The sequence below is a fragment of the Oncorhynchus gorbuscha genome, linkage group LG08 (assembly GCF_021184085.1).
Source record: "Oncorhynchus gorbuscha isolate QuinsamMale2020 ecotype Even-year linkage group LG08, OgorEven_v1.0, whole genome shotgun sequence".
Lineage (NCBI taxonomy): Eukaryota > Metazoa > Chordata > Actinopteri > Salmoniformes > Salmonidae > Oncorhynchus > Oncorhynchus gorbuscha.
The window spans coordinates 31,473,014-31,498,751 of record NC_060180.1 but is presented as its reverse complement, the minus strand read 5'-3'; the positions used below and the strand labels follow the sequence as shown (position 1 = coordinate 31,498,751).

At 40.5% G+C, this 25,738-nt stretch overlaps 1 protein-coding gene across 4 annotated transcripts in view; it reads right to left on the bottom strand.

Moving 5' to 3' along the window:
- Positions 1-25,738, bottom strand: part of LOC124041499 (arginyl-tRNA--protein transferase 1) — a 190,815-nt gene that overhangs the window by 148,022 nt on the left and 17,055 nt on the right. For all 4 annotated transcript variants that reach the window (XM_046359163.1, XM_046359165.1, XM_046359166.1 and 1 more), the window contains exons 3-5: positions 25,420-25,482; positions 24,538-24,641; positions 18,085-18,282 (exon numbers count right to left, since the gene is read on the bottom strand). In XM_046359163.1, the coding sequence (XP_046215119.1) occupies positions 18,085-18,282; positions 24,538-24,641; positions 25,420-25,482 (365 nt within the window). The remainder of the gene's footprint in view (positions 1-18,084; positions 18,283-24,537; positions 24,642-25,419; positions 25,483-25,738) is intronic.

The window sequence follows — 25,738 nt, the reverse complement described above, 5'->3', positions numbered from 1 at the left end:
GAAGGAGGGTTTGATAAAGTGATTATCCTTTCCCTGCATCTATAAATTACAAGATGAGTCCATCTCCATATACAATTTTACAACTGACAATATTTTCCGTCGGATGATTTTCAATTTAAACCTCGTCTATAGGCAAACTCTTATTATGTATGAAATTAGTTGAGATAGTGTCGATGGGCAGGCTGTGCAGGCATCATTTTTTTCTCCCTGCTCATCAAGTTGAATAGAGTCAAGGATATGGTTTGCATTCAAGGCCTACTGCAACATTTAGCATGTTTTCATTTCCCTTAAAATACATTTGATTAGAAATAGAATTAGAGTAAATAAAAGTCCCATAAAAGCCCATCTTTAATTGAAATTGTGAAGGTGAATGATTATTGCCCATTCATCTATTTGTCATTCATTCAGTGAGGAGAGAGACGGAGGCATTAGCGCCCGGCTGGGTACCAATGTCCTACCGTATAATACGTCCTACAGCATATTGTCTTGGTGGGTTAAGTTAGAAAAGTATTTTCACACCTATTCCTGTTTGTGATTCCAAAATTCTCATGTAAAATACAACCATTTAGGAAAAGTCAAGGAAGGAGTAGGACATTGTTTTTTTCTTTTGGCTTATTTCAAAAATTATAATTACAAAAATTAAGCATCAGTGGCCGTTGGCCTATGATGGTTCTAGTATTAAATAAAGGTACAAATATATATATATTTTTAAACGAGAACCAGTAAAGCTTTGTAACACACTGCCGTCTATGTAACACACTGCCGTTGTTAGAATCTTAATAGCACACACAGAACTGGAGTAATAACCAGTTTTAAGGGCATGTCGTCATCTTGAACGGTTTTCCCTTTGCCTCTCATCCCAACAGTAAGGCCTACACTGCTCCCTCTTCCTACAGCTGAGAGTGCAGTGCCCAGTTGATAATCACCCCAACAATTGCCCTCGAAACTGAACATAAACCGTATCGAACTAATTTCACACGTTACAGATTAAATAAATAAGTAAAGTATGATGGGAGAATGGGAGAGTTGAGTGCAGGGGAGCGAAGAATGCATAATTATGTGAATGAAGAACAGGGCGAGTCAGGGTAGCCTAGTGGTTAGAGCGTTGGACTAGTAACCGGAAGGTTGCAAGTTCAAATCCCCGAGCTGACAAGGTACAAATCAGTCGTTCTGCCTCTGAACAGGCAGGCAACCCACTGTTAACCCACTGTTCCTAATTTGTTCTTTACTGACTTGCCTAGTTAAATAAAAAGGTACATTTAAAAATAAATAACATTCCATTGTATTTATCCATCTAAATTATAGGCCTAATCTTAAAATGGTTAATACCCTATAAGAGTTCCCTGAATCAAAGCAATCTTATCAGTCTACTCTGTTCTACTTGGAGTACTCCATCCTACTTGGAGTAGGCTTCACAGCAAGAGCGTGCATATTTTTAAAGGCTCTCAATATCCACATCAGGCAGCAGGTGCGAGTATCTGAGAATGACGTGATGAGGCTTGTGGAACCTTATGTTGGCAAGGGGAGCAATGTCACCATGGACAATTTCTTCAAGTCACTGTCATTGGCGAACAAGTTGCTTGCAAAGAAAACAAGTCTGACCGGAATCATGAACAAAGTGAGACGGGAGCTCCCTCCCTCTGTCCAAAGTAAGGCACCTGCACAGCAACGGTGTTGAAGAATGACAAGCCACAGGGACAAAGAAAACCGGAAACTATTAAGCACACAACAAACAAAAAAGGTATGTAGTGCGTAAAGCAAGTGAAAGTTCTGAACGTTTTGTCAACTGTTAGGACAAGGGATAACAGCTAAAGGAAATCCAACTGATACCATTGCATGACGATGAACACAAGCACGAGTGACAATAATTGACTGACTGCTGTCATATCAACACTTATATTCATTATAATACCCTTATTGCTTTTGTGCAGTTTCACTATTTATCAAGGCCACTTGGTGCTTATGTTTATGATACTTTTCTTTTTATAATTTGACCGCTCGTCTTTTGACGATGTGTCATAGTGGTTGGTGTATTTTTTTTTTTTTATATTAGGCTTATAAAAATAAGCTGTTACCATGTTTCAACACATATGCTTTGTTTCACAGTTGTAACAAAGGCACTCCATGACATTTTTTTTATCGAACACCTGAATTTTAGCATTGTGTTATTGCATCGATTTTGTTAACCAAAAGAAACTAATGAAAATGCTATTGTGTTATTTGAAATAAAATACAAATCATATTCTAATGTTTACCAATGCCTTCATAAAACCAGCTAAATTATTATTTTTTAGATAGTCCATTGAGGCCCAGCAGTTCTAGTGTTAACAAGGTTTTGTGAATCCAGGCCTTGGCCTGTGTCCCATAATGTGCTTGCATTCCCTACAGAATCAGGCTAATAATGACTAGGCATCTTTTAAAATGTGCAAGCCGTTGTGTTCTTACATTGATTTGGATAGATTTACTGTAACAGCAAAGAAAAGAGAATTCAAAAAGTACTAAATCTATTTGTTACAGATTTCAAATAACCATGGTTTTCTTTTCGGCAAAATCCTCTAGAGGGGAGAATCTGAAAAGAACTACTTGGAGGACTGATTTCCCCCAATTAAAAAAATAAATAAAAAATTCCCCCACCAGGTTACCCTTTATTCAGGTGCTCACCAGCCAAACAGTTGTGTTTGGCTGGTGTATCTGCCCGAACTTGTGATTGTTTTGAAAATGAATGGCCACTGGATTGCTGCAAATACACATGATTCTACCAGGTAGGCAAAGGCAACTTTGAAGCTACTTTTCAATTGCCTTTATCTACCCGAAAACTAAAAAGGCCATCATTAGCATCGCTAACGGCTACACAACGAGGTAGACATATAGGCCCTAAGTGCACCGCAGGGCATGACATGCAGGTAAATTTGCCAGTGGCACACCGGGCCAGAGCCAACTGAAAGCTACTGGTCCAAATGAAAAAAATACCAGCCTGGGACAAAATCTGACAGGAAAGAAAATGACGCGTGCATAATTTCAATATCTAGTGATTTTATCTTTCATTTGCGAGCCGAATAAGAAGCCAATACAGGGTTCATACAGACATTGGCAAGTTAAACACAAAGACTTAAGCACTTACATTTCAAGGGCCTATAGTTGAAGTCAGAAGTTTGGGGGTTGGCGTCATTAAAACTCGTTTTTCAACCACTCAACAAATTTCTTGTTAAACTATAGTTTTGGCAAGTCGGTTACGACATCAACTTTGTGCATGACAAGTCATTTTTCCAACAATTGTTTACAGATTATGTCACTTATAATTCACTATCACAATTCCAGTGGGTCAGAAATTTACAAACACTAAGTTGACTGTGCCTTTAAACAGCTTGGAAAATTATGTCATGGCTTTAGAAGCTTCTGAGGCTAATTGACATCATTTGAGTCAATTGGAGGTGTACCTGTGGATGTATTTCAAAGCCTACCTTCAAAAACTCAGAGCCTCTTTGCTTGACATCATGGCAAAACCCCCACCAAAAAATAAAAATTGTAGACCACAAGCCTGGTTTATCCTTGGGAGCCATTTCCAAAGCCTGAAGGTAACATTTTATCTGTACAAACAAGAGTAAGCAAGTAAACACCATGGGACCACACAGCCATTATACCTCTTAGGAAGGTCTCTCCTAGAGATGAATGTACTTTGGTGAGAAAAGTGCAAATCAATCCCAGAACAACAGCAAAGGACCCTGTGAAGATGCTGGAGGAAACAGGTACAAAAGTAGCTATATCAACAGTAAAACCTGAAAGGCCGCTCAGCAAGGAAGAAGCCACTGCTCCAAAACCGCCATAAAAAGCCAGACTACGGTTTGCAACTGCACATGGGGACAAAGATCGTAGTTTTTAGAGAAATGTACTCTGGTCTGATGAAACAAAAATGGAACTGTTAGGCCATAATGACCATCGTTATGTTTGGAGGATAAAGGGGGAGGCTTGCAAGCCGAAGAACACCATCCTAACCGTGAAGCACGGGGGTGGCAGAATCATGTTGTGGGGGTGCTTTGCTGCAGGAGGGACTGGTGCACTTCACAAAATAGATGGCATCATGAGACAGGAAAATGATGTCCATATACTGAAGCAACATCAAGACTTTAGTCAGTAAGTTAACCTCTAGGTAGGCTAGCGTCCCACCTCAACAGCCAGTGAAAATGCAGGGCGCCAAATTCAAAACAGAAATACAATAATTAAAATTCCTCAGAGGTATTTTACACCATTTTAAAGATAAAATTCTTGCTAACCTCTTGAAGCTGGGGGGCAATATTTTTATGTTTGGAAAAATAACGTTCAAAGTAAAAACGGCCTATTTCTCAGGACCAGATGCTAGAATATACATATAAAATCGACAGATTAGGATAGAAAACTCTAAAAAGTTTCCAAAAACTGTCAAAATATTGTCTGGGAGTATAACAGAACTGATATTGCAGGCGAAACCCTGAGAAAAATCAAACCAAGAAGTGGCTTCTATTTTGAAAACTCTTATGTTCCATAACCTCCCATTGCTCCATTTAAAGGGATATCAACCAAATTCCTTTTCCTATCGCTTCCTCAAGGTGTCAGTCTTCAGACATTTTTCAGGCTTTTATTTTGAAAAATGAGCCAGAACGATAACATCGCGTCAAGTGGTCACATGAGTTTTGCTCGCACAACAGAGTTTGGATAGGTATTGCTTTTCCCTCTCCTACTGTGAAAGACATTTGTCGTTGACATATTATCGATTATATAATATTATAAAAACGTTTGACATGTTTCTGTGGACATAATGGAAACTATTTGGAATTGTCTGCGCTGTCGTGACCACTCTTTCCTGTGGATTTCTGAACATAACGCCCATTCAGAGCCGCCAAACAACTGGAGAGAGCGGAGGAGCGGGGTGACGTGAGAGAACTTGGGAAGGTTGAACACCAGGCTTAACGCGCCAAACAAACTGAGGTATTTTGGATATAAAAATAATCTTTATGGAACAAAAAGAACATTTGTTGTGTAACTGGAAGTCTCGTGAGTGAAAACATCCTAAAACATTTACAAAGATAAATTATTTTTTTGATTGCTTTTCTGATTTGTGACCAAGCTACCTGATGCGAAGTGTACTTAATGTTTTGTCATGCGATCAATAAACTTACAAACGCTTGGATTGCTTTCGCTGTAAAGCATAATTTCAAAATCTGAGACAGGTGGATAAACAGAAGGCTAAACTGTGTTTTACAATATTGCACTTGTGATATCATGAATATAAATATTTTTAGTAATATTATTTGACTGTGGCGCTATGCTATTCAGCGGTTGCTGATGCCAATTATCCCGCTTAAGGGATGGGTAGCGTCAAGAAGTTAATCCAACCATAGTGTCCGATTTGAAAACGCTTTTCGGCGAAAGCAAAACATATCATTATGGTCGGTCAGCAACTAGTCACAGAAAGCATTCAGCCATTTTCCAACCAAAGAAAGGAGTCACAAAAAGCAGAAATATAGATCAAATCAAATCACTAACCTTTGATGATCTTCATCAGATGACACTCATAGGACTTCATGTTACATAATACATGTTTTGTTCGGTAAAGTACATACTTATATCCAAAAATCAGAGTTTACATTGGCGCGTTACGTTCAGTAGTTCCAAAACATCCAGTGATTTTGCAGAGAGCCACATCAATTTACAGACATGCTCATAAAATGTTGATGAAAATACAAGTAATATGCACGGAATTATAGATGCAACCGCTGTGTCAGACTTCAAAAGAACTTTACCGAAAAAGCAATTATCAAGCAAAAATAAAGTACAGCGCTCAGAGCCCAAATCAAGCAAAACAGATATCCGCCATGTTGGAGTCAGATGTCAGAATAGCATTATAAATATTCACTTACCTTAGATGATCTTCATCAGAATGCACTACGAGTAATCCCAGTTCCACAATAAATGTTTGTTTGATAATGTCCATAATTCATGTCAAAATAGCTCATTTAGTTTGCGCGTTCAGTCCAGTAATCCACATTCATGACGAGCTTTCACTAGGAGCAGAGGAAAAGTTTTTAAAAGTTTGTTACAGTTCGTAGCAACATGTCAAACGATGTTTAGAATCAATCTTTAAAAACCATCCTAACATAAATCTTTAATAATACTCCAACCGGACAATTCCTTTGTTTTCAGAAATGAAGTGGAACGTAGCTGAGCGTGCGACTGAGGCAGTGGCACTCTGCCACACCACTCACTCAGAGCTCTTATTTTATTTTATCTTTATTTAACTAGGCAAGTCAGTTAACAACAAATTCTTCTTTTCAATGACGGCCTAGGAACAGTGGGTTAACTGCCTATTCATAATAATAATAATAGGGGCAGATTTGTACCTTGTCAGCTCGGGGATTTGAACTTGCAACCTTTCGGTTACTAGTCCAATGTTCTAACCACTAGGCTACCCCTCCTTTATAGTAGAACCCTCAAACCAGTTTCTGAACACTGTTGACATCTAGTGGAAGCCGTGGGAAGTGCAACATATCAAATACAGTGGGATATTGGTTTGGGGCTGAGTTGAGAAACTACAAACCTCAGATTTCCCACTTCCTGGTTGGATTTTTTCAGGTTTTTGCCTGCCACTCACAGACATCATTCAAACTGTTTGAGACGTCAGAGTGTTTTCTATTAATTATATGCATATTCTATCTTTTATGGCTGAGTAGCAGGCAGCTTAGTTTGGGCACACTTTTCATCCAAAATTCCCAATACTGCCCCCTACCCCAAAGAAGTTAAAGTTGGGTCGCAAATGGGTCTTCCAAATGGACAATGATCCCAAGCATACTTCCAAAGTTGTGGCAAAATGGCTTAAGGACAACAAAGTCAAGGTATTGGAGTGGCCACCACAAAGCCCCGACCTCACTCCCGTAGAAAATTTGTGGCAGAACTGAAAAGGTGTGTGCGAGCAAGGAGGCCAACAAACCTGACTCAGTTACACCAGCTCTGTCAGGAGGAATGGGTCAAAATTCACCCAACTTATTGTGGGAAGCTTGTGGAAGGTTCCCCGAAATGCTTGACCTAAGTTAAACAATTTAAAGGCAATGCTACCAAATACACTCAATTAGTATGTAAGCTTCCTACTCACTGGGAATGTGATGAAAGAAATAAAAGCTGAAATAAATCATTCTCTATTATTCTGACAATTTACAGTCTTAAAATAAAATGGTGATCCTGACTGACAGGGAATTTTTACTAGGATTAAATGTAGTTGGCTAAGGTGTATGTAAACTTCTGACTTCAACCATACTTTACCTCTGTCACATTACCTCTGTCACATGACACAGACAATGTCGCTAGACCTTCTCTTTAGCAGACACACACACACACACAGATAGGCATTTCTCAGTCACACACACAAAGAGGTACTCGAGGACAGAGCATGCAGCCTTTGTAAAGAAAATGACAGATGTGGAAGACCGAGTCTCCCACTCCAGCAGTTAACACTTCATCAAATCTATAGCACTCTCCCTGCCCCCTCAGCCACACAAACACTTTTCATTAAGTAGCCTAGTAGCCTAGTAATACAAGCACAGGAAAACTGAGACTGATTTGCTCTCGTACCACCCACACACGATTTAATGTTTCCCAGTAGAAGAGGTCGTTTTGTTGCTGCGTCATCCCTCTGTGCTAGCCTCTAGCCTTGCAGCGGTGTTGGCATGTATATTTATGGCAGGGGCGTAAGGCAGCAGAGAGAGTACTGGGAGTTTAACAACCTGTCCTTACCGTCACAACCTGATCATAAATTGCTATTGAAAAAAAATTACTTGCTATGTCTTTACGTCACCTGCCATCCCATGGTTGGAGTTATTTATCCAATACAACCCAGTGTTCTTCAATGGAAGCTTCTATAACATCAGATATGTACAGTGCGGTGTCCTTCAGGGCATGGTACACTCTCCATGTCAGCACCCAAAGCCAGTGAACTCACTGAATAAGGAGATAGTTAGTCTCAAATATAAATTGTATTGGTCATATACACACATTTAGCAGATGTTATTGCAAGTGTAACGAAATGCTTGTTATCCTAGCTCCAACAGTGCAGTAGTATCTAAAAACAATTAACAGTACACACAAATCTAAAAGTAAAAGAAAGCAATTAAGAAATATTTTCGAGCAATGTCGGAGTGGCATTGACTAAAAAACACAGTAAATTAGAATACAGTATATACATATGAGATGAGTAAAGCAGTACGTAAACATTATTAAAGTGACTAGTGTTCCATTATTTAAAAGTGGCCAGTGATTCCATGTCGATGTATACAGGGCAGAATCCTCTAAGGTGCAGGGTTGCGTAACCAGGTGGAAGCCGGCTAGTGATGGCTATTGAACAGTGTGATGGGGTTGATAGCTGTTTTTCAGTCTCTCGGTCCCAGCTTCGATGCACCTGTACGGACCTCGCCTTCTGGATGGTAGCGAATCTTTTAGGCCTTCCTGTGACATTGGGTGTTGTAGGTGTCCTGGAGGGCAGGTAGTTTGCCCCCAATGATGTGTTGTGCAGACCACACCACTCTCTGGAGAGCCCTGCGGTTGTGGGTAGTACAGTTGCCGTACCAGGCAGTGATACAGCCTGACACAATGCACTCAATTTTGCACCTGTAAAGTCCTTAAGATGACAAGCCAAATTTCTTCAGCCTCCTGAGGTTGAAGAGGCACTATTGCGCCTTCTTCATCACACGGTCTGTGTGGATGGACCATTCAGTTTGTCCGTGATGTGGACACTGAGGAACATTGTTTTCCTGACACCACACGCCAAGGGCCCTCACCTCCTCCCTGTAGGCCATCTCGTCTGCAAACTTGATTGAGTTGGAAGTGTGCATGGCCACGCAGTCATGGGTAAACAGGGAGAACAGGAGAGGACTGAGCATGCACCCTTGTAAGGCCCCAGTGTTGAGGATCAGCGAAGGGGTGATGTTTCCTACCTTCACCACCTGGGGGCGGCCCATCGGGAAGTCCAGGACCCAATTGCACAGGATGTGGTTGAGACCCAGGGCCTCAAGTTTAATGAGCTTGGATGGTACTACGGTGTTGAATGCTGGGCTGTCAACAAACAGCATTCTCACATAGGTATTCCTCTTGTCCAGATGGAATAGGGCAGTGTGCAGGAGATTGCATCGTCTGTGGACCTATTGGGGTAGTATGCAAAATGAAGTGGGTCTAGGGTGGAGGTGTATGGATCCTTGACTAGTCTCTCAAAGCACATCACTTCATGACAGCGTGAGTGCTATAGGGCAATAGTAATTTAGTTCAGTTACCTTGGCCTTCTTGGGTACAGGTACAATGGTGGCCATCTTGAAGCATGTGGGCACTGGGATAGGGAGAGATTGAATATGTCCATAAACACACCAGCCAGCTGGTCTGCGCATGCTCTGAGGACACTGCTTGGGATGCCCTATGGGCCGGCAGCCTTGTGAGGGTTAACACGTTTAAATGTCTTACTCACGACGGCCACAGAGAAGGAGAGCCCGCAGTCCTTGGTAGTGTGCAACGGTGTTTAGTTTGTCTGGAAAAAGACTGTCCGTGATGTGGCATATGTTTTTTGTAGTCAGTGATTGCATGTAGACCCTGCCACATGTCGTGTCTGAGCCGTTGAATTGCGACTCCACTTTGTCCCTATACAGACATTTCGCTTGCCTTGGAGGGAATAACGACACTGTTTGTGTTCAGCCATATTCCCAGTCATCTGTCCATGGTTAAATGCAGTGGTTTCAGTTTGGCGATAATGCCACAATCTATCCACAGTTTCTGATTAGGGTAGGTTTTAATAGTCACAGTGGGTACAACATCTCCAATGCACTTTCTTATAAACTCACAGAATCTGCATATACATCAATATTATTCTCCGAGGCTACCCATAACATTTCTCAGTCAGCATGATCAGAAAAAAACATTGAAGTGTGGATTCAGATTGGTCAGACCAGCGTTGAATAGTTCTTATCACGGGTACATCCTGTTTGAGTTTCTGCCTATAGGACAGGAGGAGAGGGGCAGGGCCTAGTATGCATCACGGAAGTTAGAGTAGCAGTGATTGAGTGTATTACCCGCACAACTGCTACAATCAATATATTGAATAAGCTAACCGATCGCTGCAGCTGTACATAGTCTATCGGTAAATAGCCCACCCAATTTACCTACCTCATCCCCATACTGTTTTTATTTATTTACTTTTCTGCTCTTTTGCACACCAGTATCTCTACCTGCACATGACCATCTGATCATTTATCACTCCAGTGTTAATCTGCAAAATTGTAATTATTCGCCTACCTCCTCATGCCTTTTGCAAACAATGTATATAGACTTTCTTTCTTTCTACTGTGTTATTGACTTGTTAATTGTTTACTCCATGTGTAACTGTGTTGTCTGTTCACACTGCTATGCTTTATCTTGGCCAGGTCGCAGTTGTAAATGAGAACTTGTTCTCAACTGGCCTACCTGGTTAAATAAAAGTGAAATATTTTTTTTTAAATATGCTAACAAATTTCCTATGTTAAAATCCCCAGCTACAATAAATGCAGCCTCAGGATATGGGTTTCCAGTTTGCATAAAGTCCAGTGAAGTTCATTGAGGGACAATGTGGTATTGGCTTGAGAGGGAGGGGGGGGGATATACACAGCGGTGACAATAACCGACAAGAATAGTCTTGGGAGATAATATAGTCTGCATTTTATTGAGGTCAGGTGAACAAAAGGAGTTGAGTTCCTGTAGGTTGTTAAGTTTACACCATGAGTCATTAATTATGAAACAGACTGTTACAATCTCTGATTGCGCTCTGGAAAGAAACCCTTGCCCCAATTTCTTCTACCTTGTTGTCTAGAGACTGGACATTGGCAAGTAATATACTCAGAAGCGGTGGGCATGCCTTCGAAGCCTGACCATAAGGCCGCCCCATCTACCTCTTCTGCGGCAACATTGTTTTGGGTCGGCCTCTGGAATTCGATCAAATGCCCTGGGTGGTTGTGCAAACAAAGGATCCGCTTCAGGAAAGTCGTATTCCTGGCCATAATGTGGGTAAGTTGACGTCGCTCTGATATCCAAGAGTTCTTCCCGGCTGTATGTGATAACACTTAAAGGTTCTCTGAGCTAACAATTAAATAAATACATAAAATTACAAAATACTGCATAGTTTCTCATGGACTAGAAGTGAGGCGACCCTCTGTTGGCACCATCTTGCAAATCCAAAACAAATTAATGGCAACGTACAGTTCTATACAGAGTCATGATTGCATGTTACTCCCATCTCCAATTACTCAAGCAAATCGGCAAAATTACCTACAAAACGGATTTAACAACTAATGGACCGGCAGGGACACAAACGCACTACAAAAATAAAAAAATATTATTATTTTTGACTCTCCATGTCTATCAGCATGTTGTTACCTTTGTGGACCCCAGAAAGAGTAGATGCTGCTTCCGCAAAAGCTAATGGGAATCAGAATTTTAAACAAATATATATAAAAAATAAATAAAATGTTTTAAGTCACCTCCACCTCCCGCACACACCCAGTGCATTCAGACGCCTTGACTTTTTAAACGTTGTGTTACGTTACAGCCTTACACTAAAATGGGTTAAATAGATACAAATCTCAATCTGCACATAATACCCCATAACGACAAAGCAAAAACAGGTATAGAAATGTTGGAACATAACATAACATATAAAACATAACATATATATTAACATTTACATAAGTATTCAGGCCCTTTGCTATGAGACTCAAAATTGAGCTCAGGTGCATCCTGTTTCCATGGATCATGCTTGAGATGTTTCAACAACTTGATTGGAGTCCACCTGTGGTAAAATGTATTGATTGGACATGATTTGGAAAGGCACACACCTGTCCATATAAGGTCTCACAGTTGACAGTGCATGCCGAAGCAAAAACAAAGCCATTGTCTGCAGAGCACAGACAGGATTGTGTCGAGGCACAGATCTGGGGAAGGGTACCAACACATTTCTGCAGCCTTGAAGGTCCCCAAGAACACAGTGGCCTCCATCATTCTTAAATGGAAGTTTGTAACCACCAAGACTCTTCCAAGAGCTGGCCGCCTGGCCAAACTGAACAAATCGGGGAGAAGGGTGGTCAATCTGACAGAGCTCCAGAGTTCCTCTGTGGAGATGGGAGAACCTTCCAGAAGGACAACCATCTCTGCAGCACTCCACCAATCAGGCCTTTATGGTAGATTTACTGAGGAGTGGGTTCCGTCTGGCCAAAGGCACATGACAGCCCACTTGGAGTTTGTCAAAAGGCACCTTAAGACTCTGACCATATGAGAAACAAGATTCTCTTGTCTGATGAAGCCAAGATTGAACTCTTTGGCCTGATTTTCAAGCATCACATCTGGAGGAAACTGGCACCATCCCTACAGTGAAGCATGGTGGTGGCAGCATCGTGCTGTGGGGATGATGTTTTTCAGCAACAGGGAGACAAGTTAGGATCGAGGGGGAAATGAACAGGGCAAAGTACAGAGGACCTTGATGAAAACCTGCTCCAGGGCATTCAGGACAAGTCTCCGAATGTCCTTGAGTGGCCCAGCCAGTGCCCAGACTTGAACCCAATCGAACATATCTAGAGACCTGAAAATAGTTGTGCAACGCTCCTCATACAACCAGACAGAGCTTGAGAGGATCTGCAGATTAGAATGGGAGAAACTTCCCAAATACAGGTGTACCAAGCTTGTAGTGTCATACCCAAGAAGACTAATCACTGCCAAAGGTGCTCCAATAAAGTACTCAGTAAAGGCACTGAATACTTATGTAAATGTAATATTACAGTCTATTCTTTAAATACATTTGCAAACATTTCTAAAAACCTGTTTTTTGTCATTATGGGGTATTGTGTGTAGATTGAGGGGAACAAAATCCATTTTAGAATAATGTATGATAACAAAATGTGGAAAAAGTCAATGGGTCTTAATACTTTCTGAATGCACTGTATATATAAACTAAAATGTAGCAGTTAACCATTTTATAAAGACAGGAATGAACTGACTCACTAACACACAAAAAGTTAGGTAGGCCTACAGTGGCAACCCCTAACTTTAGGGAGCCATGTTAGAAATAATTACAGCTTTACCATCCCTCCCACACACTTCTGCACCTCTCTCCATCTAGCCTAACTCAAAACATTTCAGAGAGGTGGGCCAGCGGCACAAGGTGGAGAAGACATGGGGGTGCACCCCAAATTGCACCCTATTCCCTTTCTAGTGTTGTGTCTTTGGCCATGCTGGATTAAGTGATATGACATGCTATTCTATAAAATCATTTCGCCGTAATTAATATCACCTGATTGAGCTAATCGTGTAAATGTAATTAACTAGAGAGTCGGGGCACCACAAAATAATATTTATGGAGCTGTTATCTTCCGAATAAACTCTTAAAGACCTAGTAATATTTTACATCAATAGCCGTCAATATTAATTGTCACCTTATTTCAGTCTCAACCAATAATTTACAACTTTCAGATATCTTCACGAACCCTGGCTAACAAGTTGAATCAGCAATACGGTTTAATTATTTATTTACTAAAATACCTAACTAAATCACACAGAATTACACAATTAAATCATAACTTGATTACAAATTACGTCATAAAGGGTAACGTCCCTAGCGGGCGGTACAGATATGACAGCTTGTTACACAAAAGAAAAGGGGCTGGGTTTGAGTGAAAGAGCGGGAAGACTGAGGAACAAAGGGCGAAGCTGTGCCATCTTAAATACAGTATCATATGTATTCTAAATTACCGCCCATTTGGAAAAGGAAAATGCAATAAATATTTACTCTGAGCTGCGCTTCGGAAGGTTGGTGGTAGATTGAAGGCCGTGTTGCCTAACCGAGTCCTTTGAAGAATGTCTCTGGTGGTCAATTGGATACGTTGTAGTAACTTAGTTATGTGGTAGATGGGATACTCTGTCTGTTCCTTCCTAACCTGCGTTTGCAGCGGCTGTTGCTAACTCAACCACTAGGAGGTATCACTTCTGCAGTGAATAAGAGTTCAAAGTTTATACCATTCGCAACCCAAGCTCATGCTGATGTTGGCTTCGTTCTGTAGTTATTATCTGAACCATTCTGACATCGGACCGTCATCCTCACATCCTCGGAACAGGAAGTTATATTGTCGTCAAGGCTTTATATAGGAAGGGAGAGGAGGGCGTGCTTGAAAAGTTTTATAGCCCATGTTCCTTCACAGGGGCGGGCCACTGATTGAGCAGGGCCCTAACCTTATGAAAACCCAAATCTCACATTTTAGAAGCTAAAATCACATTTCATCCCATCACGAATATTTTCATATTCAAACATTTAAATTGAACAACAATTCCATGTGAAGCCGATAACTCTGATGTGTAGACTTTCCACTGTAGAGTTTTGTCATTCTTATCATTGATGAGAATGTCTCACATGACAACCGAACTGACATCATATTCATTAAGTGCCACCGCATATGTTCAATTGGTCGGATTACCAGAATATAGTTCAAACCTAACTCCAGGCCAACGTCATGACAATAGGGAAAGTAGAAAGTAGTGCTCTATGGGCCTTGGTCAAAAGTAGTGCACTAAGGGAGCCATTTCACAACCAGCCCCGCCGACATGACTTTCAGTGGGGCTTTTTCTGAGAGGTGGAGGGGAACATGACATAAGTCTTCATCTCTACTGTATCTGTTACATAGAGGTGTGGTAAGCAGATCTGCCCCGTCTGTGCGTATATCAGTGTTTATGTTTATAGTACCCTACCAGGCTTTCCTGGTTCACGGTGTAGCCAAGGGCTTATATGAACAATTTGTCCCAAATGGCAACCTATTCCCTATAAAGTGCACTTCTTTTGACCAGAGCTATGGCCCCTGGTCAAAAGTAGTGTACTACATAGGGAATAGGATGCCATTTCAAATCAAATGTTATTTGTCACATGCTTCATAAACAACAGGTGTAAACTAACAACGCCATATTTACTTAATGGGCCCTTCCCAACAATGCAGAGTGGAAGAAAATAGAGTACCATTAAAAGGTATGTGTACAGTATTGTTTTGTTTTTTTAAATAATGTATGTTTTGTCACTGGCCTACACACACACGCACACAATACCCCATAATGTGAAAGGGGATTTAAGCTTTTAGAACATTTTACAAATTAAAGCATTCAAACCCTTTATGGCAAGCTTAAATAAGCTTCAGAAGTAATGCTTAATTAGGGCTAGGCAGAATACTGCCCCCTTTGGATGAACTGGAAAAAAAAATCTGTCCAAAATTGCTAATATATGCATATAATAATTATTATTATTGGATAGAAAACACTCTAAAGCTTCAAACTATTTTTGGGAGCCTGAAACTTGGGGCAACTTTGACGTCCTCGCCCCCACCCTGCCCAATCAGCTATGGATCTGGAGACACTTTCTATGTCTTCCACTAGATGTCCTCATTCAGTAGAGTGTTTAATTGTGCAAATCCCGCGAGCTTTGACCCTTTGGGAGGCGAAAGAGTGGGTGTCACAAGAAAATACATGGGGGCTCGAGCGAGCTTTTGGAACAGTTTATAACATCCTAAAGCTTGATTCTGCACTTAGTTTGACCAGTTTAGTCGACGTATAATATGTAATTTTGTAGTTTTGATGCGCAACTGTTCGGGACCAGAAGTCATTTTGGATGCATTTCAGCTGGAACTCGTAGCATATGCTACTGTAAGGACACACCAACTGAAACCATACTATATATTAGGTAAGTATAACTCCTTCCACTACATTCTGATCAAAGACCATCAAAGGTAAGGGAATATTTATGTTGTAATTTTGTATTTCTGTTGACTCCAACATAGCGGAGAAATATTGCTTACGTCTGAGCGCCGCCTCAGATTATTGCCTAGTGAGCGATTTCTGTAACGTTAAAAATAAATGTAACACAGCGGTTGCATTAAGAATCAGTGTATCTTTCTAACTATATGCAGAACATGTATATTTAGTCAAAGTTTATGATGTGTATTTGTGTTATCTGACGGAGCTATCTATAATTTCTCCGGACATTTTTTTGCATTTTCTGAACATGGCGTCAATGTAAACGGAGATTTATGGATATAAATAGCATATTATTATTTTTTAAACACAAATGTACTGTGTAACATGTCCTATTACTGTCATCTGATGGAAGATTTTCAAAAGGTTAGTGAATTATTTTTCTTTCAATCCTGCGCTTGTGATTGCATCTTTTGTTCGACAAAATGACTGCATATCATCTGTCTTTGTGGTGGTTTGACATAAATATGTGCTATGTTTTCCCCGTAAAACATTTTAGAAATCTGGCTCGCTGTGTAGATGAACACAGTGTTCATCTTTCATTTGAGCTATTGGACTTGTTAATGTGTGGAGGTTAATTATTTTGAAGAATATTTTTGCATTCTGTGCGCCACTGTTTCAGTTGAGCACGGGGGGTACCCCTTGGGGAACCTGTACAGTCAACAGGTTTTAACAAGTCACATAATAAAGTTGCATGGACTCACCCGGTTTTAAAAAATGTTGACTACCTCATCTCTGCAGCCCACACATACAGATAATTGTAAGGTCTCTCGGTCGAGCAGTGAATTTCAAAACAGATTCGACCAAAGACCAGGGAGGTTTTCCAGTGCCTTGCAAAGGGCACCTATTGGCACCTATTGGTAGATGGTAAAAATAAATAAGTAGACATTGAATATCCGTTTGAGCATGGTGAAGTTAATAATTCAACTTTGGATGGTACACCCAGTCACTACGAAGATACAGGCGTCCTTCCTAACTCAAGTTACCAGAGAGGAAGGACTACAAGACTTAAGAGTTTAATGGCTGTGATAGGATAAAACTGAGGATGGAACAACAACATTGTAGTTACTCCACAATAGTTACAGAATTGACAAGAGGAAAGGGATGAAAGCCTGTACAGAATACAAATATTCTAAAACATGCATCCTGTTTGCAACAAGGTACTAAAGTAATACTGTAAAAAATGTGGCAAAGCAATTAACACTTTGTATTCAAGACAAAAAGTTATGTTCGGGGCAAAAGCAAACCACCACATTACTAAGTACCACTCTCCATATTTTCAAGCATAGTAGTGGCTTCATCATGTTTGGGGTATGTATGCTTGTAATCGTTGAGGACTGAAGAGTTTTTCAGGACAAAAAATATATATCAAATCGAGCTAAGCACAAGCAAAATCCTAGTTCATTCTGCATTTCACCAGACACTGGGAGATGCAGTCAACTTTCAGCGGGGCAATAACATAAAACCTAAATCTACACGAGTTGTCAAGACCTGAAAATGGAAGTCTAGCAATGATCAACAACCAATTTGAGGTTGAAGAACTTTGGGGGAAGAAAAATAAATAATAATAAATAGGGCAAATGTAGCAAAATCCAGGTGTGGAAAAAGCTCGAGGCTTACCTAGAAAATCAAATTAGCCCAAATGTCTAAAAACATGTTTTCACTGTCATTATGGGGTATTGTGTATAGATGGGTGAGAAATATATTTTGATATGTAGGGGGTAGACATTTTGGACATACCCAGAGAGAAAGGACCATCAGAAGCTGAATTATGAGCAGTTATACGTAGCGCTTCCCTCACCTGATCAGTATTTATATGTATTAATTCACTCAATGTTGTTCATTCATTACCATTTATCACTGTGGTGTGTCTCAGGATATCCTGCAATTGAACTGAAGGGAGAGCTTGTGATAAATTGGCTTACAGCAGAATCGTCGGTTCCATTCATAAGAATCAGGACAGAGAACGACTATATTCATAGGTGACTGCTCCCACCTGCTGCCCATATGGTGAACTTAATTTATTCTAGATGAATCATCTTTCATGAAAAGGACAGGGAGCAGAGGTTGACCTAGATGAGAGCTAGATCCTGGAGGGGTGAAGATGTAGCCTAACATACACAATATTCTTGCACATTGTAAGCAAGCAAATGATCCAGCTGACATGAGATTCCAGCTTATTTAACCAATCAAAGAAGATCATTCTCCACTGAAGGGTCACAATTAACTCGCTTCTGTCTAGCCCTCTTGATTTCCTGCCTTTAGACTTACCCGGTTTGGGGGTTGTTTCTGGTCCTTTCCCGTCTGGAACAGACACTGGGTCTTTTCTAGCTGTTTCAAACTCGGCTGGTGTGGTGTCGCCCTCCTCAGTCAGAATGGCTGTGACCACAGGACTCGCCACCTCAGAGTGACAGACTTTAACAGGGCCGTGCAGTCCTCCCTCCTCACACAGCGAGTCCATGGGCTCCCCTGAACAGCACAAAGCCAGTCAGTTAGTACTGACACACAATCAGTAGGTATTAATAATGTACTACAATGAAGTCTGAATGTAAAAAGTTAGCCTTGTTGAACCAGACAGAACACTCACCATTTTCACTTGTTTTGAGTGTGCAGTCTGGTTTAACCAGGCTAATACAGAGTATGAATGGGCATTTGAAATAATTTCACCGTTCAAATAGTCCAGTTAAATAATGTTAAGAGTAAAGAATAATGCGAGAATCTTTGTCATTCCTAAACCATTGCTGTCATTACCTTTCTTTAAGATTTCAATTACGAAAACAAGTGCAATTTTAAATACAGTGCCTTCAGACAACCTTGACATCCCTAGACTTTTTCCACATTTTTTGTGTTCCAAAGTGGATGATTTTTTTGACAATTATCTACAAAAAATATTCTAATGTCAAAGTAAAGAATGTAACATTTGAAGGGGAAAAAAATGAAAATGCCATATCTTGATTAAATAGGACAAGCATACCTTTTAAGCCCACATACCCATTAAGCCCACTTCCATCTTTAGATTCAAATAAAACAAATAATCCTTTTCTTTGGTTAAATGTTTCAAACAATTAATCTGGTTATGTAGACAAGTAGTTACTCTAAGCCAATCAGATGTTTAATTATTAAATTTAGACAGCTGTGGAACATTTTTAAATGCATTTTCTTAAATGTCAAATTTACAACAAAAAAATAGCATCTCGTAAGCGGAACCTTTTAGGGATAGGGGGCAGAATTTTCACTTTGGATGAATTGCGTGCCCATAGTGAACTGCCTCCTACTCTGTCCCAGATGCTAATAAGTTTTTAAAACTGTTTGAATTATGTCTGTGAGTATAACAGAAGTTGGCAAACTTCCAAGAAGGAATTGGAAATTCTGGGGCTGGTAGATTTTCAACTCATCGCCTATTCACATCAAAATAAGATCTGGATCTGTTCGCACTGCCTACGCCTTCCACTAGATGTCAACAGTCAGTAGAACGTGGAATGAAACGTGCTAGCAAAATAAACTAATTGGACACTAGTAATGGACATTATGGAACAAAACAACAATTTATTGCGGAACTAGGATTCCTTGCACTGTATTCTGATGAAAGATCAAAGGTAAAGGAATATTTATGGTGTAATTTCGTATTTCTGTTGACTCAAACATGGCGGAAAAATATATTTTCTTCTGAGAGCCATCTCAGATTATTGCATGGTATGCTTTTTTCGTAACTTTTTTTTTCTGACACAGCGGTTGCATTAACAACCAGTGTATCTTTAATTATATGTAAAACGTGTATCTTTCGTCAAAGTTTATGATGAGTATTTCTGTTATATGACGTGGCTCTCTGTAATTACTTGGGATATTTTGGAGGCATTTCTGAACATGGCGCCAATGTAAACCGAGATGTGGATATAACTATGCATATTATTGAACAAAACATAAATGTATTGTGTAACATGTCATATGAGTGTCATCTGATGAAGATTATCAAAGGTTAGTGATTAATTTTATCTCCAATTCTGCTTTTGTTACTCTATCTTTGGCTGGGAAAAATGGGTGTGTTTTTTGGATTTGGTGGTGATCGAACAAATATGTTGTGTTTTCGCTGTAAAACTTTTCAAAAATCGGACACGATGGGTAGATTAACAAGATGTTTATCTTTCATTTGCTGTATTGGACTTGTTAATGTGTGAAAAATAAATATTTTGGAGGGGAGGGGGGGGGTTCCGTTAGTGGAACCTGTGTCCTAGACAGGTGAAAGGGTACAACAGCACAAATATCACTAACTACACAGAATTGGAATAAATAAATATTGTTCAATACTAACTTTGCATATTGTAGGCTATTGCGTATATTATACACAAAATATTTTGAATTTTTCCTCATAAATCACTCGTTCCCAGTACGCTCCTATTAAGCCTGGTTTGCATTGAAACAAATTAAAATGTCAAATACACTGCATTTCAAACAGTCAGCAATAATCGAATTAAGTCAGGATGGGTTAATGGCGCCGACAGACAGGGCAGCAGTGCTTCTTGCGCCTAAGCTACTTCGCAGTATTTAGTTTGTGTTACTTCTTACATTAAACAGCCAAGAAAAAGTGTTATTACATTCAACCGGAAATAACTTTTAGATATCAGAGCAGTGGTAACTCACCAGCATTCCCAACCAGGAATATGACTTTCCTGAATTGGATCCTTTGTTCATACCCCTCAGGGCAATTCAACTGATTCAAGAGGCTGCTCACAAAATACTGCTGGCGGAGAAGAGGTATTCGGAGAGGAGGAAAGCACACCACCCACCGCTTCCAAGTACATTAATCGCAAACGTTCAGTCTCTGGATAATACAGTTGACGAGCTCTGGCCGATTATCTCCTTCCAGAGAGAATTCCGGGATTGTAATGTTGTCTAACGGAAACACGGCTCTCTCGGGACATCTGAGTGCGAACAGCCAATTGGCTTCTCAGTTCAGGGCGGGGGCTCCCGAAGTCCTACCAGAACATTGACTGTAGAACTCACTCCGAGAAAATATTGGACCACTGCTACTCAACTTTTCAAAATGCCTACAAGGCCTCCCCAACCCTCCCTTCGGCAAACCTGATCACAAGTCCATTTTGCACCTCCCTTTAGACAGAAACTGAAACATTAAGTACCCATGCTAGTGACTACTCAACACTGGTCTGATCCATGCTTCAAGAATGTTTTGATCACGTGGAATGGGATATGATCCGGAAAGCCTCAAAATAATATCACCGACTACGCGGATATGGTGACCGAGTTCATCAGGAAGTGTATAGGAGATGTTGTACCCAGTGTGACTATTAACCTGTTGCGACGAGCAATCCCGTATCCGGGAGTGTAATTATAGCCTCAAGCTCATTACCATAACGCAACGTTAACTATTCATGAAAATCGCAAAGTAAATGAAATAAATATATTGGCTCACAAGCTTAGCCTTTTGTTAACAACACTGTCATCTCAGATTTTCAAAAAATGCTTTTCAACCATAGCTACACAAGCATTTGTGTAAGAGTATTGATAGCTAGCATAGCATTAAGCAGGCAACATTTTCAAAAAAACAAGAAAAGCTTTCAAATAAAATAATTTACCTTTGAAGAACTTCAGATGTTTTCAATGAGGAGACTCAGATAGCAAATGTTCAGAGTTTTTCCCAAAATATTATTTGTGTAGGAGAAATCGCTCCGTTTTGTTCATCACGTTTGGCTAAGAAAAAAACCCGAAAATTCAGTCATTACAACGCAAACTTTTTTCCAAATTAACTCCATAATATTGACAGAAACATGGCAAACGCTGTTTAGAATCCATCCTCAAGGTGTTTTTCACATATCTATTCGATGATAAATCACTCGTGGCAGTTTGGTTTCTCCTCTGTTCAAAATGGAAAAATGCACGCACCTGGAGATTACGCAATAATTTCGGAGGAGGACACCGAGCGGACACCTGGTAAATGGAGTCTCTTATGGTCAATTTTCCAATGATGTGCCTACAAATATGTCACATTGCTGCAAACACCTTGGGGAAACGACAGAAAGTGTAGGCTCATTCCTTGCGCATTCACAGCCATATAAGACGACATTGGAACACAGCGCATTCAAAATCTGTCTCACTTCCTGTATGAAATTTCATTTTGGTTTCGCCTGTAGCATTAGTTCTGTGGCTCTCTCAGACAATATCTTTGCAGTTTTGGAAACGTCAGTGTTTTCTTTCCAAAGCTGTCAATTATATGCATAGTCGAGCATCTTTTCGTGACAAAATATCTGGTTTAAAACGGGAACGTTTTCATCCAAAAATGAAATACTGCCCCCAGAGGTTCAGAAACCGTGGATAGATGGCAGCATTTGCTCAAAACTGAAAGCGTGAACCACTGCATTTTACCTTGGCAAGGTGACTGGGATATATTGCCAAATACAAACAGCGTAGTTATTCCCTCCGCAAGGCAATCAAACAGGCAAAATGTCAGTACAGAGACTGTGGAGTGGCAATTCTACGGCTCAGACAAGACTTGTGGCAGGGTCTACAGACAATCAAGGACTACAAAGGGAAAACCAGCCACCGATGTCTTGCTTCCGGATAAGCTAAACACCTTTTTCGCCTGCTTTGAGGACAACACAGTGCCACCTACCAGCTAACAAGGTGGGCTCTCATTCTCGGTGGGTGCGTTCTGCCCACCAGAGGGTGGTGCGGTCTGCTCAATGCATCACCGGGGACAAACTACCTGCCCTCCAGGACACCTACAGCACCCAATGTCACAGGAAGGCCAAAAAGATCATCAAGGACAACAACCACTTGTTAGGCATTACTGCACTGTAGGAGCTAGAAGCACAAGAGTTTCACTACACCCGCAATAACATCTGCCAAAAGTGTATGTGACCAAAAAATATTGAGTTTGATGTTATACCTAGGCTAAATATATGCCTTCCACAACCACAATACCCACTAATAATTGTATTATCTTTGCAATAGCCACTGACCTGGCTTTCAAGTCTATGAAAATGCCCATTTTTTTATGTAACTAGAACCATGCACATTCACAAATAATTGCTAGTGCTAGTGGTCTCTCGAATGGCGCAGCGGTCTAAGTCACTGCATCATAGTGCTAGCTGCATTACTACTATAGATCCTGGTTTGATACCGGGCTGTGTCACAGCCAGCCACGACCGGGAGAACCATGAGGTGATGCACAATTGGCCCAACGTCGTCCGGGTTAGGGGAGGGTTTGGCCAGCCGGGATGTCCTTGTCCCATCGCGCTCTTCCGACTCCTGTGGCGGGCCGGGCGAATGCACACTGACAGTCACCAGGTGTACAGTGTTTCCTCCGACATTGGTGCGGCTGGCATCCAGGTTAAGTGTGCATTGTGTCAAGAAGCAGTGTGGCTTGGCGGGGTAGTTCGATGGGACAAGACTAACTACCAATTGGATATGATGAAATTGGGGAATTAATAAAAAGCCCACATGCTAGTGATTGGCCAGCTACTCTCTATATTTCAAGTTTAGCCAACAAGTGGCCTACTTTATTTCTCATAATTATAACTAATTGTGTTTTATGCTTATTGCACATTTATAAAACACAGATTAGACAGCTAGCATAACAATCTTTAGCCAAAATGCTGCTAGTGGTACATGGTAACCTAATGCAGCGTGCATCTTTTCATTATATACAGATCTCGTGTAAGTGGGGAGGTGCACAGGAGAGAAAGAGACGAGACTAAAAATACGAGATTAAAACAGACAAAACCTCAAAAAAAATAAAGAGCAAAACTGCAATTCTTGCAATAAAGACATTTGGGAATATTGTGCAAAAACATACATTTGAATTAATTCGATATATCACCCAACCCCTCTTGCCCTTCTTTAATCCAGGCGATTCCGTTTTTTTGTCCACCACCTGTACTTTTTTAATACAACAGTAGAGGGGGAGATTTGAAACAGTCTTCATAAAAGCTTTAGGAAGACAAGTTAAACTAATTAACAAGAATAGCAGTATGGCAAATGTGATTCAGCTTTTCATTGAAAGTTGTGTGTTATGGTCTTTGTGCATGGCATCTTATACACAGAGGGCCGATGTGGGTCGAGGTTTTCGTTCTAACCAAGCAATAGCACACCTGATTCAACTAATCAGGTCTTGAATGAAGTCTATGATAAGTTTGTTAATTGAGTCAGGTGTGTACTGGTTGGCAAGAACAAAAGCCTATGTCCACAGTGATCTCTGTGGATACGGTTGGACCCCCCCCCGATTATGAGCGCTGCTTATTTTAACTTTAAGGGAGATTTTATATAAAGTTCAATGTCAGTTTTGAACATTTGGAAATTAAATAAAATGTATTATTTAAGAGGTGGGCTTATTTGGAGGACTCACAGGCTTAAAAGGGTACATTCGGTATCCATTAAGACCAGTCAACTTTACACATATTTTATCAAATATTTTCATATCTTCTAAAGTCATTATCTCCACTTTTCTTACAAAAATGTGGACAAAATGCATAAATTAACCTTGGGAAAAAAAGTATTTACTCGCAAGTGAAAGAATACTGACGTCAATTGGAGGATCTAAACGTTTAACTTTGCACACATTGACCCCTGCCCACGATCTGCACTGAGGAGTACTTGGTTTGAGTACTCATGCCCATCCCTAGAACAGAGCAGCCTACCACATGTAATCGATGTGTCTTTTACTGAAGACAGCTTTGCATTAGTATTTTACAAAAGCAAATTTCCTCTCACCATCGCCTTGTTCCGTTGGCATCTCCCCTTTAGACAGAAACTTGCTCATCTTCTTCAGGATCTTCTTGTGGGTTTTAGATGGCTGAAAGTTCAAGGCATGACACCTACAAACCATGTATTCATGTGTTAGTGAACCATTAGTATATGGCTTATAACTGAGTAAAGGGTCATCTGGGTCATGTTCATTAGGCATCAAACAAAACAGATTGAAATAGGGTGAGACTGCCCAAACGTGTCAAATAAGGAACTCTTGCTTCTGTTTTTTTTATTGGAAAACATTTGTGCATTTTGCTAAGGTGTGCAGCACTGTAATAGAGTAAACTAAAAATGGATAACGAGGAAAAGTTCTAAGTTTATTCACCCAATGGGCCAGACAGCTGAACAGACAAAGACATGTTCACCCCAGCACAAGCATTTACACCCAACTTTATAGGCGGAATCTCCTCCTTTTCTCTAAAACATTACATCTTTATTGCTAGGGAAGAAAGTGATGCGAGTAAACTGTTCCTTCTCCCTTAAACCTCGGCACCCATTCTTCACTAATCCACAACCATCTACCCTTATCAGTAACAGCAACCATCTGACTGCCTTTCCCTTACTTAGTAACATTTCAAGCCCCTGGCGCACCAAATACATTCCTCCTACAGATAACTATTCACTTCTGGTGTAGCAAGTATTTCAAATCACAACCCAACAACTGAAACCTGACTGTGGCACTTCTTTCCATAGGATACCTGGATAGGATACCGGATGTTTTGCATTTCCCCCTCTCCCTCGGTAACATGAATATTTCAAGTTTTACACGTCAGAACCCATCAGCACTAATGAATACGACCCCAGTTTTAGCTAGGTTGAGTCTTTTTGATAATAGGCTCTCTTTACCTGATGGTGTACTGTGGACAGCAGGTCTTGTTCATGATGGGCTTGTAAACATACTTCCCACTTCTGTAGAAGTAACAGACAAGGAAGAATAACAAATGAACATATGCAGTGGGCATTTAGACTACTACAGATAAGGAATGTATATACACACACACACACACACACACACACACACACACAACTACAGATAAGCAATGTGGCAATGTTGTACACCCAAAAATATGTTAAACATGGAGGGCTATGCTGCTGTGTCACAACGTGTAGAGAGACTACTGGCCTGGAAGAAAACAGTGTGTGAGATTATAAAGCTCAGAGTCTG